The sequence below is a fragment of the Oncorhynchus mykiss genome, chromosome 14, assembly GCF_013265735.2.
Source record: "Oncorhynchus mykiss isolate Arlee chromosome 14, USDA_OmykA_1.1, whole genome shotgun sequence".
NCBI classification, from domain to species: domain Eukaryota; kingdom Metazoa; phylum Chordata; class Actinopteri; order Salmoniformes; family Salmonidae; genus Oncorhynchus; species Oncorhynchus mykiss.
This window is the reverse complement of record NC_048578.1, coordinates 42,111,163-42,135,823: the sequence shown is the minus strand read 5'-3', so window position 1 is coordinate 42,135,823 and position 24,661 is coordinate 42,111,163. Positions and strand designations below refer to the sequence as shown.

Sequence of the window (24,661 nt, the reverse complement as noted above, 5' to 3'; positions counted from 1 at the left end):
AACAGTGGAGCGTCTAGTAAAGAAAGCATAAAGAGGACCCAGGTAGGAAGCAGGAGTGGTGATGTGTTGGAGTGGAAAGTGGTGAGAGTGTGTTTGATGAGACCACAGGGCCTCATTTACACTCTACCCAACTAACTAACGCAGTAGATAAAGAAGTAGGTGACGTCAAATTAGCTTGGATAATTGGAAATGGTAGATTGTTAATATTGTGTGGTAGCCAGGCTCAGCAAGAGAAGATTCTGAAAATGGAAAAGCTTCATGGGAAGAAGATGAAAAGTCATGTCCCTAGGGATTATGCTAGGTGGAGAGGAGTCATCATCATATGTCCCAATATTTATGTCCACAGATGACATTAAAGAAAATGGCAGGCAGAGGGATTGAGGCCAAAAGGTTGATCAGTTGGAAAGAGGGTTGAAGAAATGAAAGCTTTTCAGTGATGATGAGGTTGGAGAAAGTTTTGCTGGGAAAAGTACACATAAGAATCCTTAGATTCAATGTTTGAGAATTTGTCCCATTAAATACCAAAGAATGGGAGCTGCTCAGTGTAAAGGAAATAAAAGATGAGCCAAGCGTGGAGGGGAACATGATTATGGTGAACGATGACTCCTCTCCTCTCTTGAGTGTTGTAATTGTAGGGGAGAACACAGAGCTAGCATTTGGTGGATGCCAGGTTCAGAGAGAGGCAAGAGAGGCTCAGGGATACAGGATCCGTCATGATGTATCATACGCAGAGCCTGTAAAACAGATTGGTAGAACTACTGTCAGACTGATGGAGCTGAGATGGATGTACCTGTAGTAAGTGGACCTACTGTCAGACTGATGGAGCTGACATGGATGTACCTGTAGTAAGTGGCCCTGCTGTCAGACTGATGGAGCTGACATGGATGTACCTGTAGTAAGTGGCCCTGCTGTCAGACTGATGGAGCTGACATGGATGTACCTGTAGTAAGTGGACCTACTGTCAGGGCTGGTGTTTCTGCTGGTCCTGGCATGGTTTCAAGGCCTGTTCAGAAATCTGGTGCTCATGAATGTGTGGCGTCAAAGGACCCTTTGATAATGAACACAGTTGACTTCATAGCTTTTATTGGTAAGGTTATCAATACGACTCGGGTTGTGGAAACTAGAAATGCCAGGTTGAAGGTTATTGTGGAGACGGCAGAAGAGATATTGGGGGTAACAGATGTTACTGTTGACATGCTGAACAATCCTAAGGGAGTGTTTAGGCATGGTATAGATACAGTTGAATGGGTTATGGATGAGGGGGAGGTAGAAGTTAGGGATTTATTTGGTTTAGAATGTTATTTTCATGGTAGTACAGAATTGGGCAGCTAATGATTGATCATACATTCAAGCATAGTGCGTGGGGAATGCATTTACACGATTGTTTGCGGACCGCCACGTTTCCATAGAAGAAGAAGAAGGAGGAGGAGGAGGAAGGAAGAAAGAAAGAAGCAGTGGAGTGGAGTAGAGTGCAGTGTAATGGAATGGAGTGCAGTGGGGTGGAGCGGACTGGAATGGAGCGGAGTGCTGTGAATATGATTGTAGAGCCAGTTTGGTCGGAGATGGACAATGGCTCTTTCCCGAGGTCTGAGATGCTGTGCCCGGGTGTTTTCCTGGATACCTGTCCTCATAATCACCTCCGTGGTGCTGTGGTCCTACTACGCCTATGTGTTTGAGCTATGTGTATGTAAGTATGGGGATTATGACTGTTGTCTGTTATGTTTTTGTCGGCGATGCTAGCTAGCTAACACAAACAGCTCTTTAAACCTGCTAGCCAAACCTAGCATTATGCTAAGCAGGAAGCGTCTTTTTTCTCGTAATAATTGTCTTTATAAATCTAAATAGTGACCATATTGTACTGTTTTTTTGTTGTTTATAATTCCATTCGTGAACGAATTATACTGTTGTTACATTGACCTACCATATCTAGGAAATAAATAGCTAGCTATATATTTAAAGGCCATTAACGTTACGGAATGTAGCTAACTATGTTGTGATAAGACAGTATGTTAGTGAGCTACTGTAAGGACAGGTGTGAAGTAATCACCGTCAGACTGTAACATGTTGTTTTGCTGTCGTCACAACCCAAGTGTTAGCAGCTTCAGCTACCAAGTATCTGTTGGAGTACTGCTGTACAGCTGTTTGCATGTCAATAATTCAGAATTGTCCAATGTGTGCTCTTCACAGTCACTATCAGCAACACATTGGAGAAGGGTGAGTTTTTTTTAAAAAACATATAGGCCTAATCAATGGTCAGAATAGTCATCTGACACCTTGTAGACACTTGAATATCATCTTGATGGTTTCCTAAGTGTTGTATCTGTCTGTGTTTCCAGTGGCCTACCTACTGGTGTTCCATGTGTGTTTTGTGATGTTCTCCTGGACCTATTGGAAGGCCATCTTCACTCCTCCTGCCACACCCTGCAAGAAGGTAGGAGTTCATTGTTGGTGGTTTGTCCCGTCTGGAGTAGGCCTACATGGCCAAGCCAGACATCATCAAGACTTGTCTTGTTCACACTGCAAGCTGTAATGCTTAAATTATTATTCTTTTTTTTCATATCTGTTTTGGAATACTGACTGTTCAGACAGAAAGTTACAAAGTGACCAAATCAGATTAATGTGTTCAGAAAACAGTCATTTGCTGACTTGGCTATGCTAAGTCATAGTAACGACTGGCGTGTGTGCAGTGGTGTAGGCTGATTGGTGGTGGTGCTCGTGGGCTCTGCATCCTATCACTCAGAAGTTATGTAACAAGCTAAGATTACAACGATGCCTCGCCATGGAAATTTCCCAGTTGCTTTGAATGTTCAAAATTATCAAGCCTCAAAGGATAAGATGATCCAACTTTCAAAACGAGTCCTTTTTTGGCTAGACACAACAGTCAACTAGCTAGCTAGCTAATTTTCCCCCAACATCGGACACCCCCTAATTTAGGACACTAGCAGTTGGAGGATTAAATCACCTCGAGCTCAACATTTTAAATGGACTGGAAAATAACGGTACATTTTGCCACTAAAGACAGCCTTCTAGCTAGCTGACCACCGATTTTCATTGCAGTTTATGTAAGTTAGGTTTTGAGAGTTTTCAAAAAAGTAATATACATTTTGTGGGACACGCTGTAAATTGTCAAATTCAAATGCGCGACAGACTACACATTTAATATGCAATTTTTTACCTAAATTATTCATACTCATTTATATGTTAGTATTAAACTGATCTACTTTCTCAAAACATAAGATTAAATCTGTAAAATAAATAATGAGACATTATTTGGTTACAACACTGAAGAAGATGTTGGTGAAGAACCATTTTTAACAGTCAACAGGAGGGGGCACATTCAATGGAAAGACAGACAAGTCCTTTTGTATTTGTTACTGGAAGACTAGTCAACTAGTCAACTAACTAGTAAACACTTCGGATACGAGGTTGGTGTCTCTTTGTTGAACAAAATTAAACAAATATATCTTGTAATTAAACAAAATATTAAGGTGGCCAATAATACGGGAGGTATTTGTTTTGCTAAACCTCAAAAAGCAGAGTAGCAAGCAACAAGATATGCCAAATAAGTCTAAAAACCACCTTGAGGGCAACAACATCAGATTTGACACATGGCCAGGAATCAGATTTGTATCTGATTTCAAACCACCTACAAAGGTGAAATTAGGCTTTAAATATTCGATTCCATGTGCTTTTTGGCTGTTCAGACTTCAGGAAAAAGTATAGATTTTAATCGGATATGCAAAAAAAGTGGATCTGTGTCACTTCAAACTGCCTGTGTGAATAAGGCTATATACATGCGTAGCCTATGACAAGTAGCCTAATAAAGCATGATCCCTGTTGACTAATGTAACGTTTTATGTTGCTGCAAGCTTTTGAATATAATGTTGTCTATAACAGCCATAGAATGTTGCTGTTATAATCAGAAGATGATTCAAAGCCTGTGTATTTATTTGTATTCGTTATGGATCCCCATTAGTTCCTGCCAAGGCAGCAGCTACTCTTCCTGGGGTTTATTATGGATCCCCATTAGTTCCTGTCAAGGCAGCAGCTACTCTTCCTGGGGTTTATTATGGATCCCCATTAGTTCCTGCCAAGGCAGCAGCTACTCTTCCTGGGGTTCATTATGGATCCCCATTAGTTCCTGCCAAGAAAGCAGCTACTCTTCCTGGGGTTTATTATGGATCCCCATTAGTTCCTGTCAAGGCAGCAGCTACTCTTCCTGGGGTTTATTATGGATCCCCATTAGTTCCTGCCAAGGCAGCAGCTACTCTTCCTGGGGTTTATTATGGATCCCTATTAGTTCCTACCAAGGCAGCAGCTACTCTTCCTGGGGTTTATTATGGATCCCCATTAGTTCCTGCCAAGGCAGCAGCTACTCTTCCTGGGGTTTATTATGGATCCCCATTAGTTCCTGACAAGGCAGCAGCTACTCTTCCTGGGGTTTATTATGGATCCCCATTACTTCCTGTCAAGGCAGCAGCTACTCTTCCTGGGGTTTATTATGGATCCCCATTAGTTCCTGCCAAAGCAGCAGCTACTCTACCTGGGGGTTTATTATGGATCCCCATTAGTTCTGACAAGGCAGCAGCTACTCTACCTGGGGTTTATTATGGATCCCCATTAGTTCCTGCCAAGGCAGCAGCTACTCTTCCTGGGGTTTATTATGGAACCCCATTAGTTCCTGCCAAGGCAGCAGCTACTCTTCCTGGGGTTTATTATGGATCCCCAGTAGTTCCTGCCAAGGCAGCAGCTACTCTTCCTGGGGTTTATTATGGATCCCCAGTAGTTCCTGCCAAGGCAGAAGCTACTCTTCCTGGGGGTTTATTATGGATCCCCATTAGTTCCTGCCAAGGCAGCAGCTACTCTTCCTGGGGTTCATTATGGATCCCCATTAGTTCCTGCCAAGGCAGCAGCTACTCTTCCTGGGGTTTATTATGGATCCTTGTTAGTTCCTGCCAAGGCAGCAGCTACTCTTCCTGGGGTTTATTATGGAACCCCATTAGTTCCTGCCAAGGCAGCAGCTACTCTTCCTGGAGTTTATTATGGATCCCCAGTAGTTCCTGCCAAGGCAGAAGCTACTCTTCCTGGGGGTTTATTATGGATCCCCATTAGTTCCTGCCAAGGCAGCAGCTACTCTTCCTGGGGTTCATTATGGATCCCCATTAGTTCCTGCCAAGGCAGCAGCTACTCTTCCTGGGGTTTATTATGGATCCTTGTTAGTTCCTGCCAAGGCAGCAGCTACTCTTCCTGGGGTTTATTATGGATCCCCATTAGTTCCTGACAAGGCAGCAGCTACTCTTCCTGGGGTTTATTATGGATCCCCATTACTTCCTGTCAAGGCAGCAGCTACTCTTCCTGGGGTTTATTATGGATCCCCATTAGTTCCTGCCAAAGCAGCAGCTACTCTTCCTGGGGGTTTATTATGGATCCCCATTAGTTCTGACAAGGCAGCAGCTACTCTACCTGGGGTTTATTATGGATCCCCATTAGTTCCTGCCAAGGCAGCAGCTACTCTTCCTGGGGTTTATTATGGAACCCCATTAGTTCCTGCCAAGGCAGCAGCTACTCTTCCTGGGGTTTATTATGGATCCCCAGTAGTTCCTGCCAAGGCAGCAGCTACTCTTCCTGGGGTTTATTATGGATCCCCAGTAGTTCCTGCCAAGGCAGAAGCTACTCTTCCTGGGGGTTTATTATGGATCCCCATTAGTTCCTGCTAAGGCAGCAGCTACTCTTCCTGGGGTTCATTATGGATCCCCATTAGTTCCTGCCAAGGCAGCAGCTACTCTTCCTGGGGTTTATTATGGATCCTTGTTAGTTCCTGCCAAGGCAGCAGCTACTCTTCCTGGGGTTTATTATGGAACCCCATTAGTTCCTGCCAAGGCAGCAGCTACTCTTCCTGGGGTTTATTATGGATCCCCAGTAGTTCCTGCCAAGGCAGCAGCTACTCTTCCTGGGTTTCATTATGGATCCCCATTAGTTCCTGCCAAGGCAGCAGCTACTCTTCCTGGGTTTCATTATGGATCCCCATTAGTTCCTGCCAAGGCAGCAGCTACTCTTCCTGGGGTTTATTATGGATCCTTGTTAGTTCCTGCCAAGGCAGCAGCTACTCTTCCTGGGGTTTATTATGGATCCCCATTAGTTCCTGCCAAGGCAGCAGCTACTCTTCCTGGGGTTTATTATGGATCCCCATTAGTTCCTGTCAAGGCAGCAGCTACTCTTCCTGGGGTTTATTATGGATCCCCATTAGTTCCTGTCAAGGCAGCAGCTACTCTTCCTGGGGTTTATTATGGATCCCCATTAGTTCCTGTCAAGGCAGCAGCTACTCTTCCTGGGGTTCATTATGGATCCCCATTAGTTCCTGCCAAGGCAGCAGCTACTCTTCCTGGGGTTTATTATGGATCCACATTAGTTCCTGCCAAAGCAGCAGCTACTCTTCCTATGGGTTTATTATGGATCCCCATTAGTTCCTGCCAAGGCAGCAGCTACTCTTCCTGAGGTTTATTATGGATCCCCATTAGTTCTGCCAAGGCAGCAGCTACTCTTCCTGGGGTTTATTATGGATCCTCTTTAGTTCTGCCAAGGCAGCAGCTACTCTTCCTGGGGTTTATTATGGATCCCCATTTAGTTCTGCCAAGGCAGCAGCTACTCTTCCTGGGGTTTATTATGGATCCCCATTAGTTCCTGTCAAGGCAGCAGCTACTCTTCCTATGGGTTTATTATGGATCCCCATTAGTTCCTGCCAAGGCAGCAGCTACTCTTCCTGGGGTTTACTATGGATCCCCATTAGTTCCTGCCAAGGCAGAAGCTACTCTTCCTGGGGCTTTATTATGGATCCCTGTTAGTTCCTGCCAAGGCAGCAGCTACTCTTCCTGGGGTTCATTATGGATCCCCATTAGTTCCTGCCAAGGCAGCAGCTACTCTTCCTGGGGTTTATTATGGATCCACATTAGTTCCTGCCAAAGCAGCAGCTAATCTTCCTGGGGGTTTATTATGGATCCCCATTAGTTCCTGCCAAGGCAGCAGCTACTCTTCCTGAGGGTTTATTATGGATCCCCATTAGTTCCTGCCAAGGCAGCAGCTACTCTTCCTGGGGTTTATTATGGATCCCCATTAGTTCTGCCAAGGCAGCAGCTACTCTTCCTGGGGTTTATTATGGATCCCCATTAGTTCCTGTCAAGGCAGCAGCTACTCTTCCTGGGGTTTATTATGGATCCCCATTAGTTCCTGTCAAGGCAGCAGCTACTCTTCCTATGGGTTTATTATGGATCCCCATTAGTTCCTGCCAAGGCAGCAGCTACTCTTCCTGGGGTTTATTATGGATCCCCATTAGTTCTGCCAAGGCAGCAGCTACTCTTCCTGGGGTTTATTATGGATCCCCTTTAGTTCTGCCAAGGCAGCAGCTACTCTTCCTGGGGTTTATATGGATCCCCATTAGTTCTGCCAAGGCAGCAGCTACTCTTCCTGGGGTTTATTATGGATCCCCATTAGTTCCTGCCAAGGCAGCAGCTACTCTTCCTGGGGTTTATTATGGATCCCCATTAGTTCCTGTCAAGGCAGCAGCTACTCTTCCTAGGGTTTTATTATGGATCCCCATTAGTTCCTGCCAAGGCAGCAGCTACTCTTCCTGGGGTTTATTATGGATCCCCATTAGTTCCTACCAAGGCAGCAGCTACTCTTCCTGGGGTTTATTATGGATCCCCATTAGTTCCTGTCAAGGCAGCAGCTACTCTTCCTAGGGGTTTATTATGGATCCCCGTTAGTTCCTGCCAAGGCAGCAGCTACTCTTCCTGGGGTTTATTATGGATCCCCATTAGTTCCTGTCAAGGCAGCCGCTACTCTTCCTGGGGTTTATTATGGATCCCCATTAGTTCCTGCCAAGGCAGAAGCTACTCTTCCTGGGGTTTATTATGGATCCCCATTAGTTCCTGTCAAGGCAGCAGCTACTCTTCCTGGGGTTTATTATGGATCCCCATTAGTTCCTGCCAAGGCAGCAGCTACTCTTCCTGGGGTTTATTATGGATCCCCATTAGTTCCTGTCAAGGCAGAAGCTACTCTTCCTGGGGTTTATTATGGATCCCCATTAGTTCCTGCCAAGGCAGCAGCTACTCTTCCTGGGGTTTATTATGGATCCCCATTAGTTCCTGCCAAGGCAGCAGCTACTCTTCCTGTGATCCATCAAAATTAATGCAGTTTATAAAATGTTTAAAACATTACAATACATTCACAGATTTGACAACACATGCTTCATCAAGGCTCATATTAGTAGAGCATTATAACCTGGTTGTTGATTCCAGTTCCAGCTGTCGTACTCCGACAAGGACCGTTATGAGAGGGAGGAGAGGCCTGATGCTCAGAAACAGATTCTGGTGGACATCGCTAAGAGTCTCCCCATCTTCACTAGAGCTACGTCTGGAGGTGACCCACTCATATCTAAAGCAGCGACCCAAATGGCTCCCTATTCCCTTTGTAGTGCACTATACAGGGAACATGGTTCCATTTGGGACGCAACCAAGCTTTTCCAGTCCTGTTAGTAAACCTCCTATCAAACATTTACAACATGCAGCTGACTGTACTGATCAGTTAGTGTCTGGAAGATAAGGAAGGATCATATGACCTCTGTCTCTCTGTCTCTCTCTCTGTCTGTGTTTCTCTCTCATTCTCTCTCTCTCTGTATCTCATTCTCTCTCTCTGTATCTCATTCTCTCTCTCTGTATCTCATTCTCTCTCTCTCTGTATCTCATTCTCTCTCTCTCTCTCTCTGTATCTCATTCTCTCTCTGTTTCTCTCTCATTCTCTCTCTCTCTGTATCTCATTCTCTCTCTCTCTGTGTGTGTTTCTCTCTCATTCTCTCTCTCTCTGTATCTCACTCTCTCTCTCACTCTCGTTCTCTCTCTCTGTCTCTCTGTCTCTGACTCCCCTCAGCTATCAGGTTCTGTGACCGGTGCCAGGTGCTGAAGCCTGACCGCAGTCACCATTGCTCTGTATGTGAAACGTAAGTCTCCCTGCTGTCATTATACACACAGACCCATACCCGTCTCCCTGTCTGTGTACAGATAACAATGATCTGATTGGACAGCATTAGTGTCTCTTGTACACCTGGAGAACAACACCTGTCCTGTTAATGATGATGACTGAACACTTTGGCCAGCTACTAGAATCTTCTTTCCCTTGGGGCCTGATTGATAAATGGGCTGTGTATATACTGAAATCTGACCTGTTTACTGCTGTTGTCTATAGACAGACATTTGAATCCCCAAAATGAATCTCTTGACAGTTTTCTCAAAGCAAAGAAAAAAACCTTGCAAACCTTTTTATGTTGATTGAATGCTGCATCTTCTAATGGTAGTTGTTTACTTTAACCCTGTCCAGTAACATGTGTTGTCTGTTGCAGGTGTGTTCTGAAGATGGATCATCACTGTCCGTGGTGGGTGGTTTAATATGGTCTGTCCGTGGTGGGTGGTTTAATATGGTGGGTGGTTTAATATGGTCTGTCCATGGTGGGTGGTTTAATATGGTCTGTCTGTGGTGGTTGGTTTAATATGGTGGGTGGTTTAATATGGTCTGTCCATGGTGGGTGGTTTAATATGGTCTGTCCGTGGTGGGTGGTTTAATATGGTCTGTCCGTGGTGGGTGGTTTAATATGGTCTGTCCGTGGTGGGTGGTTTAATATGGTCTGTCCGTGGTGGGTGGTTTAATATGGTGGGTGGTTTAATATGGTCTGTCCGTGGTGGGTGGTTTAATATGGTCTGTCCGTGGTGGGTGGTTTAATATGGTGGGTGGTTTAATATGGTCTGTCCATGGTGGGTGGTTTAATATGGTCTGTCCGTGGTGGGTGGTTTAATATGGTCTGTCCGTGGTGGTTGGTTTAATATGGTCTGTCCGTGGTGGGTGGTTTAATATGGTCTGTCCGTGGTGGTTGGTTTAATATGGTCTGTCCGTGGCGGGTGGTTTAATATGGTGGGTGGTTAATATGGTCTGTCTGTTGTCTCTCTCTCCATGGTAAATAACTGTCTCTCTCTCCATGGTAAATAACTGTCTCTCTCTCTCTCTCTCTCCATGGTAAATAACTGTCTCTCTCTCTCTCTCTCCATGGTAAATAACTGTCTCTCTCTCTCTCTCTCTCCATGGTAAATAACTGTCTCTCTCTCTCTCTCTCTCCATGGTAAATAACTGTCTCTCTCCCTCTCTCTCCATGGTAAATAACTGTCTCTCTCTCTCTCTCTCCAGGGTGAATAACTGTCTCTCTCTCTCTCTCCAGGGTGAAAAACTGTCTCTCTCTCTCTCCAGGGTGAATAACTGTCTCTCTCCAGGGTGAATAACTGTCTCTCTCTCTCTCGCTCTCTCTAGGGTGAATAACTGTCTCTCTCTCTCTCTCCAGGGTGAATAACTGTGTGGGGTTCTCCAACTACAAGTTCTTCCTCCTCTTCCTGTCCTACTCCATGGTCTACTGTGTGTTCATCTCTGCCTCAGTCTTCAGATTCTTCATCAACTTCTGGGTGGTGAGTGGTGATGGATGTTTTACATCCCAGCTTAGTCTGAGTCTCAAAAGCTCCCCTATTCCCTATAGAGTACCTACCTCTGTCCAGGGCCCACAGAGCTCTGGTCAACAGTGAAGCACAGAGAACAGGGCGCCATTTCCACCCCCTTAGTCATTTATCAGACACTCCTATCCACTGCATTCCAGAGCTAGTCAGATCACATGACCTACTGCTGGTGTAACCATGGTAACATATTGACATAAGCTGTGTCAACAGTCAGATCACATGACCTACTGCTGGTGTAACCATGGTAACATATTGACATAAGCTGTGTCAACAGTCAGATCACATGACCTACTGCTGGTGTAACCATGGTAACATATTGACATAAGCTGTGTCAACAGTCAGATCACATGACCTACTGCTGGTGTAACCATAGTAACATATTGATGTAAGCTGACTCAGCACAAGGCACATTGTTTGTTGTGGAACGGCAGAGGTTCTCCTACACGGTTGTAGTTCTCCGTGTTGTGTGTGTTCTCCTACAGGGGGACCTGCCAAATGGACCCGCTAAGTTCCACGTTCTCTTCCTGATGTTTGTGGCTTTGATGTTCTTGGTCAGTCTCATGTTCCTGTTGGGTTACCACTGCTGGCTGGTCGTCCAGAACCGGTCCACACTAGGTAATACACACAGCTGCCATTTTGAGGCAATAATTTCATGGAGAAACACAGCCACTGAAATCTATTCCTCTTTCCTTCTCTGACTCCCCCTCCCTCTACTCCCCCTCCTCCTCTGACTCCCCCTCCCTCTACTCCCCCTCCTCCTCTGACTCCCCCTCCCTCTACTCCCCCTCCTCCCCCTCCCTCTGACTCCCCCTCCCTCTACTCCCCCTCCTCCCCCTCCCTCTACTCCTCCTCTGACTCACCCTCCCTCTACTCCTCCTCTGACTCCCCCTCCCTCTACTCCCCCTCCTCCCCCTCCCTCTACTCCTCTGACTCATCCTCCCTCTACTCCCCCTCCTCCCCCTCCCTCTACTCCCCCTCCTCCTCTGACTCCCCCCCATCCTCCCCTCCCTCTACTCCCCCTCCTCCCCTCCCTCCCTCTACTCCCCCTCCTCCTCTCATCCAGAGGCGTTCTCTGCTCCAGTCTTCACGACAGGACCAGACCGTAATGGTTTCAACGTGGGGATCAGGAGGAACCTGCAGCAGGTGTTTGGAGACAATAAGAGACTCTGGTTCCTGCCTATCTGCACCAGGTGAGACTCTAACCCTAACCTCTACCCCCTAACCTCTAGTTTCTAACTTCTAGTTTCTAACCTCTAACCTCTACCCCCTAACCTTCATCCTCTACCAATTAACCCTAACCTCTACCTCATCTAACCTGACCTTTAACCCCTAGGCCTTAACCCTTACATCGTATCCTCTACACCCTTAACCCCTAGACCCTTAACCCTTACATCCTATCCTCTAGACCAGGGGTAATTCAACTCTGACCCTACGAGGTCCAGAGTACTGCTTGTTTTCTGTTCTACCTGATCATTAATTACACCCACATGGTGTCCCAGGTCTAAATCAGTCCCTGATTATAGGGGAGTCACCCATCTGGTGTCCCAGGTCTACATCAGTCCCTGATTCGAGGGGAATCCCCCATCTGGTGTCCCAGGTCTACATCAGTCCCTGATTCGAGGGGAATCCCCCATCTGGTGTCCCAGGTCTATATTAAAACACGCTGTGGAACTGGCTTCAAAGTCCAGAGATGAGTTTGAGGGCTCCTACCCCAGGGCTCTCCAACCCTGTTCCTGGAGAGATACCCTCCTGTAGGTTTTAACTCCAACCCTGTTCCTGGAGAGATACCCTTGTGGAGGGTATGTGCTCTGCCCCCTCCTGTACTCCCTGTTCACCCATGACTGCGTGGCCACGCACGCCTCAACTCAATCATCAAGTTTGTAGATGACACAACAGTAGTGGGCTTGATTACCAACAACGACGAAACGGCCTACAGGGAGGAGGTGAGAGCTCTGATGGAGTGGTGCCAGGGAAATAACCTCAACGTCAACAGAACGAAGGAGCTGAGGGAGCATGCCTCTATCCACATCGACGGAACCGCAGTGGAGAAGGTGGAAAAGCTCCTCGACATACACATCACTAACAACCTGTAATGGTCCACCCACACAGACAGTGTGGTGATGAAGGCTCAACAGCGCCTCTTCAACCTCAGGAGGCTGAATAAATTTGGCTTGTCTCCTAAGACCCTCACAAACTTTTACAGATGCACAATTACATCCTGGTACGGCAACTGCACTGCCGGCAACCGCAGGGCTCTCCAGAGGGTGGTACGATCTGCCCCCGGCGATGTGTTGGGAAAACTACCTACCCTCCAGGACACCTTCAGCACCCGATGTCACAGGAAGGCCTAAAAGATCATCAAGGACAACAACCACCCCGAGCCACTCCCTGTTCACCCCGCTATCATCCAGAAGGCGAGGTCAGTACAGGTGCATCAAAGCAGGGACCGAGAGACAGAAGCTGTTTTTCAATGTCAAGGCCATAAGACTGTTAAAATAGCCATCACTAGCCGGCTACCACCCGGTTACTCAACCCTGCACCTTAGAGGCTGCTGCCCTATATACATAGACATGGAATCACTGGTCACTTTAATAATGGAACACTGGTCACTTTGATAATGGAACACTGGTCACTTTAATAATGGAACACTGGTCCCTTTAATAATGGAACACTGGTCCCTTTAATAATGGAACACTGGTCCCTTTAATAATGGAACACTGGTCCCTTTAATAATGGAACACTGGTCACTTTAATAATGGAACACTGGTCACTTTAATAATGGAACACTGGTCACTTTAATAATGGAACACTGGTCACTATAATAATGGAACACTGGTCACTTTAATAATGGAACACTGGTCACTTTAATAATGGAACACTGGCCACTTTGATAATGGAACACTGGTCACTTTGATAATGGAACACCGCCACTTTGATAATGGAACATCGGCCACTTTAATAATGGAACACCGGCCACTTTGATAATGGAACACCGGCCACTTTGATAATGGAACACCGGCCACTTTGATAATGGAACACCGGCCACTTTGATAATGGAACACCGGTCACTCTGATAATGGAACACCGGCCACTTTGATAATGGAACACCGGTCACTCTGATAATGGAACACCGGCCACTTTGATAATGGAACACCGGTCACTCTGATAATGGAACACCGGTCACTCTGATAATGGAACACCGGTCACTCTGATAATGGAACACCGGCCACTTTGATAATGGAACACCGGTCACTTTGATAATGGAACACTGGCCACTTTGATAATGGAACACCGGCCACTTTAATAATGGAACACTGGCCACTTTGATAATGGAACACTGGCCACTTTGATAATGGAACACCGGCCACTTTAATAATGGAACACCGGCCACTTTGATAATGGAACACCGGCCACTTTGATAATGGAACACCGGCCACTTTGATAATGGAACACCGGCCACTTTGATAATGGAACACCGGCCACTTTGATAATGGAACACCGGCTACTTTGATAATGGAACACCGGCCACTTTGATAATGGAACACCGGCAACTTTGATAATGGAACACCGGCCACTCTGATAATGGAACACCGGCCACTCTGATAATGGAACACCGGCCACTCTGATAATGGAACACCGGCCACTCTGATAATGGAACACCGGCCACTCTGATAATGGAACACCGGCCACTCTGATAATGGAACACCGGCCACTTTGAAAATGGAACACCGGTCACTTTGATAATGGAACACTGGCCACTTTGATAATGTAACACCGGCTACTTTGATAATGGAACACTGGTCACTTTGATAGTGGAACACCGGTCACTCTGATAATGGAACACTGGCCACTTTGATAATGGAATCACTGGTCATTCTGATAATGGAACACTGGTCATTCTGATAATGGAACACTGGCCACTTTAATAATGGAACACTGGCCACTTTGATAATGGAACACTGGTCAAATCAAATTTATTTATATATCCCTTCGTACATCAGCTGATATCTCAAAGTGCTGTACAGAAACCCAGCCTAAAACCCCAAACAGCAAGCAATGCAGGTGTAGAAGCACAGTGGCTAGGAAAAACTCCCTAGAAAGGCCAAAACCTAGGAAGAAACCTAGAGAGGAACCAGGCTATGTGGGGTGGCCAGTCCTCTTCTGGCTGTGCCGGGTGGAGATTATAACAGAACATGGCCAAGATGTTCAAATGTTCATAAATGACCAGCATGGTCGAATAATAATAAGGCAGAACAGTTGAAACTGGAGCAGCAGCACAGTCAGGTGAACTGGGGACAGCAAGGAGTCATCATGCCAGGTAGTCCTGAGGCATGGTCCTAGGACTCAGGTTCTCCGAGAGAGAGAGAGAGAAAGAAAGAGAGAATTAGAGAAAGCACACTTAAATTCACACAGGACACCGAATAGGACAGGAGAAGTACTCCAAATATAACAAACTGACCCTAGCCCCCCGACACATAAACTACTGCAGCATAAATACTGGAGGCTGGGACACTTTGGTCACTTTAATAATGGAACACCGGTCACTTTGATAATGGAACACCGGTCACTTTGATAATGGAACACCGGCCACTTTGATAATGGAACACCGGCCACTTTTTAATAATGGAACACTGGTCACTCTGATAATGGAACACTGGTCACTTTGATAATGGAACACTGGTCCCTTTGATAATGGAACACTGGTCCCTTTGATAATGGAACACTGGTCCCTTTGATAATGGAACACTGGTCCCTTTGATAATGGAACACTGGTCACTTTGATAATGGAACACTGGTCCCTTTGATAATGGAACACTGGTCACTTTGATAATGGAACACTGGTCACTTTGATAATGGAACACTGGTCCCTTTGATAATGGAACACTGGTCACTTTAATAATGGAACACTGGTCCCTTTGATAATGGAACACTGGTCCCTTTGATAATGGAACACTGGTCCCTTTGATAATGGAACACTGGTCCCTTTGATAATGGAACACTGGTCACTTTGATAATGGAACACTGGTCCCTTTGATAATGGAACACTGGTCACTCTGATAATGGAACACTGGTCACTTTGATAATGGAACACTGGTCACTTTGATAATGGAACACTGGTCCCTTTGATAATGGAACACTGGTCCCTTTGATAATGGAACACTGGTCCCTTTAATAATGGAACACTGGTCCCTTTGATAATGGAACACTGGTCCCTTTGATAATGGAACACTGGTCCCTTTGATAATGGAACACTGGTCCCTTTGATAATGGAACACTGGTCACTTTGATAATGGAACACTGGTCCCTTTGATAATGGAACACTGGTCCCTTTGATAATGGAACACTGGTCACTCTGATAATGGAACACTGGTCACTCTGATAATGGAACACTGGTCCCTTTGATAATGGAACACTGGTCCCTTTGATAATGGAACACTGGTCCCTTTGATAATGGAACACTGGTCACTTTGATAATGGAACACTGGTCCCTTTGATAATGGAACACTGGTCACTCTGATAATGGAACACTGGTCACTTTGATAATGGAACACTGGTCCCTTTGATAATGGAACACTGGTCCCTTTGATAATGGAACACTGGTCACTTTGATAATGGAACACTGGTCACTCTGATAATGGAACACTGGTCACTTTGATAATGGAACACTGGTCACTTTAATAATTTTCACATACAGCTTTATTCCTCTCATATGTATAAACTGTATTCTGTTTGTTTGTCTATGCCATTCCAACATTGCTTGTCCTCGTATTCATGTTTTTCTTCATTCTCTTCTTTTACATTTAGATTTGTGTATATTGTTGTGAATTGTTAGATATTACTGCACTGTTCCCTTTGATAATGGAACACTGGTCACTTTGATAATGGAACACTGGTCCCTTTGATAATGGAACACTGGTCACTTTGATAATGGAACACTGGTCACTTTGATAATGGAACACTGGTCCCTTTGATAATGGAACACTGGTCCCTTTGATAATGGAACACTGGTCACTTTAATAATGGAACACTGGTCCCTTTGATAATGGAACACTGGTCCCTTTGATAATGGAACACTGGTCCCTTTGATAATGGAACACTGGTCCCTTTGATAATGGAACACTGGTCACTTTGATAATGGAACACTGGTCCCTTTGATAATGGAACACTGGTCACTCTGATAATGGAACACTGGTCACTTTGATAATGGAACACTGGTCACTTTGATAATGGAACACTGGTCCCTTTGATAATGGAACACTGGTCCCTTTGATAATGGAACACTGGTCACTTTAATAATGGAACACTGGTCCCTTTGATAATGGAACACTGGTCCCTTTGATAATGGAACACTGGTCCCTTTGATAATGGAACACTGGTCCCTTTGATAATGGAACACTGGTCACTTTGATAATGGAACACTGGTCCCTTTGATAATGGAACACTGGTCACTCTGATAATGGAACACTGGTCACTTTGATAATGGAACACTGGTCACTTTGATAATGGAACACTGGTCCCTTTGATAATGGAACACTGGTCCCTTTGATAATGGAACACTGGTCCCTTTGATAATGGAACACTGGTCCCTTTGATAATGGAACACTGGTCACTCTGATAATGGAACACTGGTCACTTTGATAATGGAACACTGGTCCATTTGATAATGGAACACTGGTCCCTTTGATAATGGAACACTGGTCCCTTTGATAATGGAACACTGGTCACTTTGATAATGGAACACTGGTCACTTTGATAATGGAACACTGGTCCCTTTGATAATGGAACACTGGTCACTTTGATAATGGAACACTGGTCACTTTAATAATGGAACACTGGTCCCTTTGATAATGGAACACTGGTCCCTTTGATAATGGAACACTGGTCCCTTTGATAATGGAACACTGGTCCCTTTGATAATGGAACACTGGTCCCTTTGATAATGGAACACTGGTCACTTTGATAATGGAACACTGGTCCCTTTGATAATGGAACACTGGTCACTCTGATAATGGAACACTGGTCACTTTGATAATGGAACACTGGTCACTTTGATAATGGAACACTGGTCCCTTTGATAATGGAACACTGGTCCCTTTGATAATGGAACACTGGTCACTTTAATAATGGAACACTGGTCCCTTTGATAATGGAACACTGGTCCCTTTGATAATGGAACACTGGTCCCTTTGATAATGGAACACTGGTCCCTTTGATAATGGAACACTGGTCACTTTGATAATGGAACACTGGTCCCTTTGATAATGGAACACTGGTCACTCTGATAATGGAACACTGGTCACTTTGATAATGGAACACTGGTCCCTTTGATAATGGAACACTGGTCCCTTTGATAATGGAACACTGGTCCCTTTGATAATGGAACACTGGTCACTTTGATAATGGAACACTGGTCCCTTTGATAATGGAACACTGGTCACTCTGATAATGGAACACTGGTCACTTTGATAATGGAACACTGGTCCATTTGATAATGGAACACTGGTCCCTTTGATAATGGAACACTGGTCACTTTGATAATGGAACACTGGTCCCTTTGATAATGGAACACTGGTCACTTTGATAATGGAACACTGGTCACTCTGATAATGGAACACTGGTCACTTTGATAATGGAACACTGGTCACTTTAATAATTTTCACATACAGCTTTATTCCTCTCATATGTATAAACTGTATTCTGTTTGTTTGTCTATGCCATTCCAACATTGCTTGTCCTCGTATTCATGTTTTTCTTCATTCTCTTCTTTTACATTTAGATTTGTGTATATTGTTGTGAATTGTTAGATATTACTGCACTGTTAGAGCTAGAAACACAAGAATTTCACTACACCTCAATAACATCTGCTAAATATGAGTATGGACCAATAACACCTGTTAAATATGGACCAGTAACATGTGTTAAATATGTGACCAGTAACGTGTTAAATACGTGACCAATAACATGTGTTAAATATGTGACCAGTAACATGTGTTAAATATGTGACCAGTAACATGTGTTAAATATGTGACCAGTAACATGTGTTAAATATGTGACCAGTAACATGTGTTAAATATGTGACCAGTAACATGTGTTAAATATGTGACCAGTAACATGTGTTAAATATGTGACCAGTAACATGTGTTAAATATGTGACCAGTAACATGTGTTAAATACAGTTGAAGTCAGAAGTTTACATACACCTCAGCCAAAGACATTTAAACTCAGTTTTTCACAATTCCTGACATTTAATCCTAGTAAAGATTCCCTGTCTTTGTTCAGTTAGGATCACCACTTTATTTTAAGAATGTGAAATGTCAGAATAATTGTGAGATAATTATTAATTTCAGCTTTTATTACACATTCCCAGTGGGTCAGAAGTTTACATACACTCAATTATTATTTGGTAGAATTGCCTTTAAATTGTTTAACTTGGGTCAAAAGTTTCGGGTAGCCTTCCACAAGCTTCCCAAAATAAGATGGGTGGCCATTCCTCCTGGCCATTCCTCCTGACAGAGCTGGTGTAACTGAGTCAGGTTTGAAGGCCTCCTTGCTCTCGCACGCTTTTTCAGTTCTGCCAACAAACTTTATATCGGATTGAGGTCAGGGTTTGTGATGGCCACTCCAATACCTTGACTTTGTTGTCCTCAAGCCATTTTGCCACAACTTTGGAAGTATGCTTGGGGTCATTGTCCATTCAGAAGACCCATTTGCGACCAAACTTTAACTTGCTGACTGATGTAGCTTCAAAATATCCACATAATTTCCTCCCTCATGATGCCATCTATTTTGTGAAGTGCACCAGTTCTTCCTGCAGCAAAGCACCCCCACAACTTCATGCTGCCACCCCCGTGCTTCACGGTTGGGATGGTGTTCTTCGGCTTGCAAGCATCCCCCTTTTTCCTCCAAACATAACGATGGTCATTATGGCCAAACAGTTCTATTTTTGTTTCATCAGACCAGAGGACATTTCTCCAAAAAGTATGATCTTTGTCCCCATGTTCAGTTGCAAACCGTAGTCTGGCTTTTTTATGGCAGTTTTGGAGCAGTGGCTTCTTCCTTGCTGAGCGGCCTTTCAGGTTATGTCGATATAGGACTCGTTTTACTGTGGATATAGATACTTTTGTACCTGTTTCCTCCAGCATCTTCACAAGGTCCTTTGCTATTGTTCTGGGATTGATTTGCACTTTTCACACCAAAGTACGTTCATCTCTAGGAGACAGAATGCGTCTCCTTTCTGAGTGGTATGAACGCTGCGTGGTCCCATGGTGTTTATACTTGCGTACTATTGTTTGTACAGATGAACGTGGTGCCTTCAGGCATTTGGAAATTGCTCCCAAGGATGAACCGGACTTGTGGAGGTCTACAATTTCTGAGGTCTTGGCTGATTTCTTTTGATTTTCCCATGAGGCCACTGAGTTTGAAGGTAGGCCTTGAAATGCATCCACAGGTACACCTCCAATTGACTCAAATGATGTCAATTAGCCTATCAGAAGCTTTTAAAGCCATGACATCATTTTCTAGAATTTCCAAGCTGTGTAAGGGCACAGTCAACTTAGTGTATATAAACTTCTGACCCACTGGAATTGTGATACTGTGAATTATAAGATAAATAATCTGAAAACAATTATTGGAAAAATGACTTGTGTACCAAGTAGATGTCCTAACCGACTTGCCAAAACTATAGTTTGTTAACAAGAGATTTGTGGAGTGGTTGAAAAAACAGTTTTAATGACTCCAACCTCAGTGTATGTAAACTTCTGACTTCAACTGTATGTGACCGGACCAATAATCACATGTATTTATAAAGCCCTTCTTACATCAGCTGATATCTCAAAGTGCTGTACAGAAACCCAGCCTAAAACCCCAAACAGCAAGCAATGCAGGTTAGAAGCACGGTGGCTAGGAAAAACTCCCTAGAAAGGCCAAAACCTAGGAAGAAACCTAGAGAGGAACCAGGCTCTGAGGGGTGGCCAGTCCTCTTCTGGCTGTGCCAGGTGGAGATTATAACAGAACATGGCCAAGATGTTCAAATGTTCATAAATGACCAGCATGGTCAAATAATAATAATCATAGTGGTTGTCGAGGGTGCAGCAAGTCAGCACCTCAGGAGTAAATGTCAGTTGGCTTTTCATAGCCGATCATTCAGAGTATCTCTACCGCTCCTGCTGTCTCTAGAGAGTTGAAAACAGCAGGTCTGGGACAGGTAGCACGTCCGGTGAACAGGTCAGGGTTCCATAGCCGCAGGCAGAACAGTTGAAACTGGAGCAGCAGCACGGCCAGGTGGACTGGGGACAGCAAGGAGTCATCATGCCAGGTAGTCCTGAGGCATGGTCCTAGGGCTCAGGTCCTCCGAGAGAAAGAGAATTAGAGAGAGCATACTTAAATTCACAGGACACTGGATAAGACAGGAGAAGTACTCCAGATATAACAGACAGACCCTAGCCCCCCGACACAAACTACTGCAGCATAAATACTGGAGGCTGAGACGGGAGGGGTCAGGAGACTCTGTGGACCAATAACAGCTGTTAAATATGTGTATGGAACAATACGATTTGATTTGTTTTAATGTGTTTCCCAGGAGCCTCTACTTCCCCGACTATGGATATTTAACCCCATCATGTCTGTGTTTCTGTTTTGCCCAGCCAAGGAGATGGCCACTACTTCCCTCTGAAGAGTCTGAGTGAATCCTCAACCTCTCTATTAGCCAATGAGGAGAAATGGGATGAGGAAGAGGAGTCAGAGGACGACAACATAAGTAAGGGGGCCAATAGGACCGATTCTTAGACGAATATCTATCAGGGAAGAATATATGATGTGGTGGTGGTGTCCCTAATTTACTGCTAGGTTGCATGGTGGTTCAACCTTGTGCTGTGGACAATAAAAGGCCACTCAAATGTGCAATTTTGTCAGACAACACAATGCCACAGATGTCTCAAGTTTTGAAGGAGCGTGCAATTGGCATGGTGACTACAGGAATGTCCACCAGAGCTGTTGCCGGAGAATTTAATGTTAATTTCTCTACCATAAGGTGCCTCCAACGTCATTTTAGAGAATTTGACAGTACGTCCAACCAGTCTCAAAACCGCAGACCACGTGTAACCACGCCAGCCCCGGACCTCCACATCCGGCTTCTTTACCTGCGGGGTCGTCGGTCACCAGACACCCGGACAGCTGATGAAACTGAGGAGTATTTCTGTCTGTAATAAAGTCCTTTTGTGGGGAAAAACGAATTGTGATTGGCCTGGCTCCCCAGTGGCTGGGCCTGGCTCCCCAGTGGGTTGGCCTGGCTCCCCAGTGGGTTGGCCTGGCTCCCCAGTGGGTTGGCCTGGCTCCCCAGTGGGTGGGCCTGGCTCCCCAGTGGGTGGGCCTGGCTCCCCAGTGGGTTGGCCTGGCTCCCCAGTGGGTTGGCCTATGTCCTCCCAGGCCCACCCATGGTTGCACCCCTGCCCAGTCATGTAAAATCCATAGATTAGGGCCTAATGAGTTTTTCAATTGACTGATTTCCTAGAATGAACTGTACCTGTAACTAAATTGTTGAGATTGTGGCATGTGGGCATTTTATATTGATGTTCTGTGTACTAAATGAAATGGTCAACCCCCAATCTGTGAACGATATAATACTGTCTGTCAGGGGAAGCCACACTGAACAGGAATATAAAGGAAACATGTGACGTGTTGGTCCCATGTTTCAGGAGCTGAAATCAAATAGATGTTCCATACACACCAAGCTTATTTCTCTAAAATTCTGTGCACAAATTTGTTTACAACCCATTTCTCCATGTCGCAAGGATCTGTACACAATTTGTGGAAGCTGAAAATGTCCCAGTTTCATGGCCTACGTACTTGCCAGCCGTGTCACCCGTTGAGCATGTTTGGGATGCTCTTTTCCAGTTCCCGCCGATATCCAGCAACTTCTCACAGCCATTAAAGAGGAGTGGGATCCGGATCAACACTCTGTGAAGGAGATGTGGCACTGTATGGGGTGGTCACACCAAATACTGACTGGTTTTCTGAGCCACGCCCATATCTGTATTCTCTTTTTAAAGGTATCTGTGACCAACAGATGCATACCTGTATTCTATTTTTAAAGGTATCTGTGACCAACAGATGCATACCTGTATTCCCAGCCATGTGAAATCCATAGTATAGGGCCTGATATTTATTTAAATTGACTGATTTCCTCATATGGACTGTAACTCAGTCAAATCTTAGAAATTGTTGCATGTTGTGTTTTTTTTTGTGTGTGGTGGGGGGGTGGGTGAACTTTGAATTAAACAATGTTCCTGTATGAATCTGTATTTTCCAGGTGGTGACAGGGATCCCTCTGTTACCGTAGAGATGGACGAAGAGGAGTAGGATCACTTTATGGACTTTATAAACGGTGCAGTGGGTGTTGTACCCTGAGGAGGCAGACAGACCCTGAGGAGGCAGACAGACGTTGTGGGACCATCGGACACAGGAAGACCTCGGCGTGCAGCCAAAACGTTCTTAGACGTCACCTTCTCAACATCAGGAAGAGTTTTCAGTTCACCGTGGAGGAAGGACAATGTTAGGGGAACAGAAGTCAACTAATATTATGTCACAGTACACAATTGTTTTAAGAGAAAGACCATGTCTAGCACTGTCTCCTTACTTCTGTTGTCTCTCTACTTCTGTTGTCTCTCTCTGTCTCTCTACTTCTGTTGTCTCTCTCTGTCTCTCTACTTCTGTTGTCTCTCTCTGTCTCCTTACTTCTGTTGTCTCTCTCTGTCTCCTTACTTCTGTTGTCTCTCTCTGTCTCCTTACTTATGTTGTCTCTCTCTGTCTCCTTACTTCTGTTGTCTTATTGTGTCTTATATAGTACTAGGCTACTAGCTAGCTTTTCATTTCTCGTCTGTTTTTTTGCCCGTATTTTGTTAATGTAAATAGCTTTGTGATTTACATCTTTAAATGAAAAGAGCTCTATAAATGTAATGTATTATCATTATTCCATTTGCAGGGCCCTTAAGGCCCAATCAGAATGGAGAAAGCCCATTAAAACCACATGTATTTGTTGTCATCTTAGGGCCATGCGCCTGTCGTTCCTTTGTATTGTAAAGATGCTGCCCTGCCCAAATCAAATGTTATCTGTCACATGCGCCGAATACAACAGGTGTAGGTAGACCTTACAAGCCCTTAACCAACAGTGCAGTTTTAATGAAAATAAGTGTTAAAGTATTTACTAAAATAAACAAAATATTTAAAATAAATAAATGAGCAACAATGTGGAGGCTATATACAGGGTATTACGGTACAGAGTCAATGTGGAGGCTATATACAGGGTATTACGGTACAGAGTCAATGTGGAGGCTATATACAGGGGGTACCGGTACAGAGTCAATGTGAAGGCTATATACAGGGGGTACCGGTACAGAGTCAATGTGGAGGCTATATACAGGGTATTACGGTACAGAGTCAATGTGAAGGCTATATACAGGGGGTACCGGTACAGAGTCAATGTGGAGGCTATATACAGGGTATTACGGTACAGAGTCAATGTAAAGGCTATATACAGGGGGTACCGGTACAGAGTCAATGTGGAGGCTATATACAGGGGGTACCGGTACAGAGTCAATGTGGAGGCTATATACAGGGGGTACCAGTACAGAGTCAATGTGGAGGCTATATACAGGGGGTACCGGTACAGAGTCAATGTGGAGGCTATATACAGGGGGTACCGGTACAGAGTCAATGTGGAGGCTATATACAGGGTATTACGGTACAGAGTCAATGTGGAGGCTATATACAGGGTATTACGGTACAGAGTCAATGTGGAGGCTATATACAGGGGTACCAGTACAGAGTCAATGTGGAGGCTATATACAGGGGGTACCAGTACAGAGTCAATGTGGAGGCAATATACAGGGGGTACCGGTACAGAGTCAATGTGGAGGCTATATACAGGGGTACCAGTACAGAGTCAATGTGAAGGCTATATACAGGGGATACCGGTACAGAGTCAATGTGGAGGCTATATACAGGGGGTACCGGTACAGAGTCAATGTGGAGGCTATATACAGGGGGTACCGGTACAGAGTCAATGTGGAGGCTATATACAGGGGGTACCGGTACAGAGTCAATGTGGAGGCTATATACAG

At 44.9% G+C, this 24,661-nt stretch overlaps 1 protein-coding gene across 2 annotated transcripts; it reads left to right on the top strand.

The window, feature by feature from the left end:
* The first annotated feature begins 1,487 nt into the window (after positions 1-1,487).
* Positions 1,488-23,583, top strand: zdhhc15b (zinc finger DHHC-type palmitoyltransferase 15b). 2 transcript variants are annotated; one of them, XM_036943581.1, is made up of 11 exons: positions 1,493-1,687; positions 2,188-2,214; positions 2,337-2,431; positions 8,295-8,415; positions 8,923-8,992; positions 9,392-9,424; positions 10,379-10,499; positions 11,027-11,159; positions 11,608-11,734; positions 21,188-21,300; positions 22,852-23,583. In XM_036943581.1, exons 1-11 carry the CDS (start codon positions 1,570-1,572, stop codon positions 22,899-22,901), a joined length of 1,008 nt encoding a protein of 335 aa, XP_036799476.1. In that variant the 5' UTR covers positions 1,493-1,569; the 3' UTR covers positions 22,902-23,583. The 2 variants fall into 2 exon arrangements, with proteins under 2 accessions (XP_036799477.1, XP_036799476.1); XM_036943582.1 differs by lacking the exon at positions 21,188-21,300 and having other exon boundaries at positions 1,488-1,687.
* Positions 23,584-24,661: the final 1,078 nt, after the last annotated feature.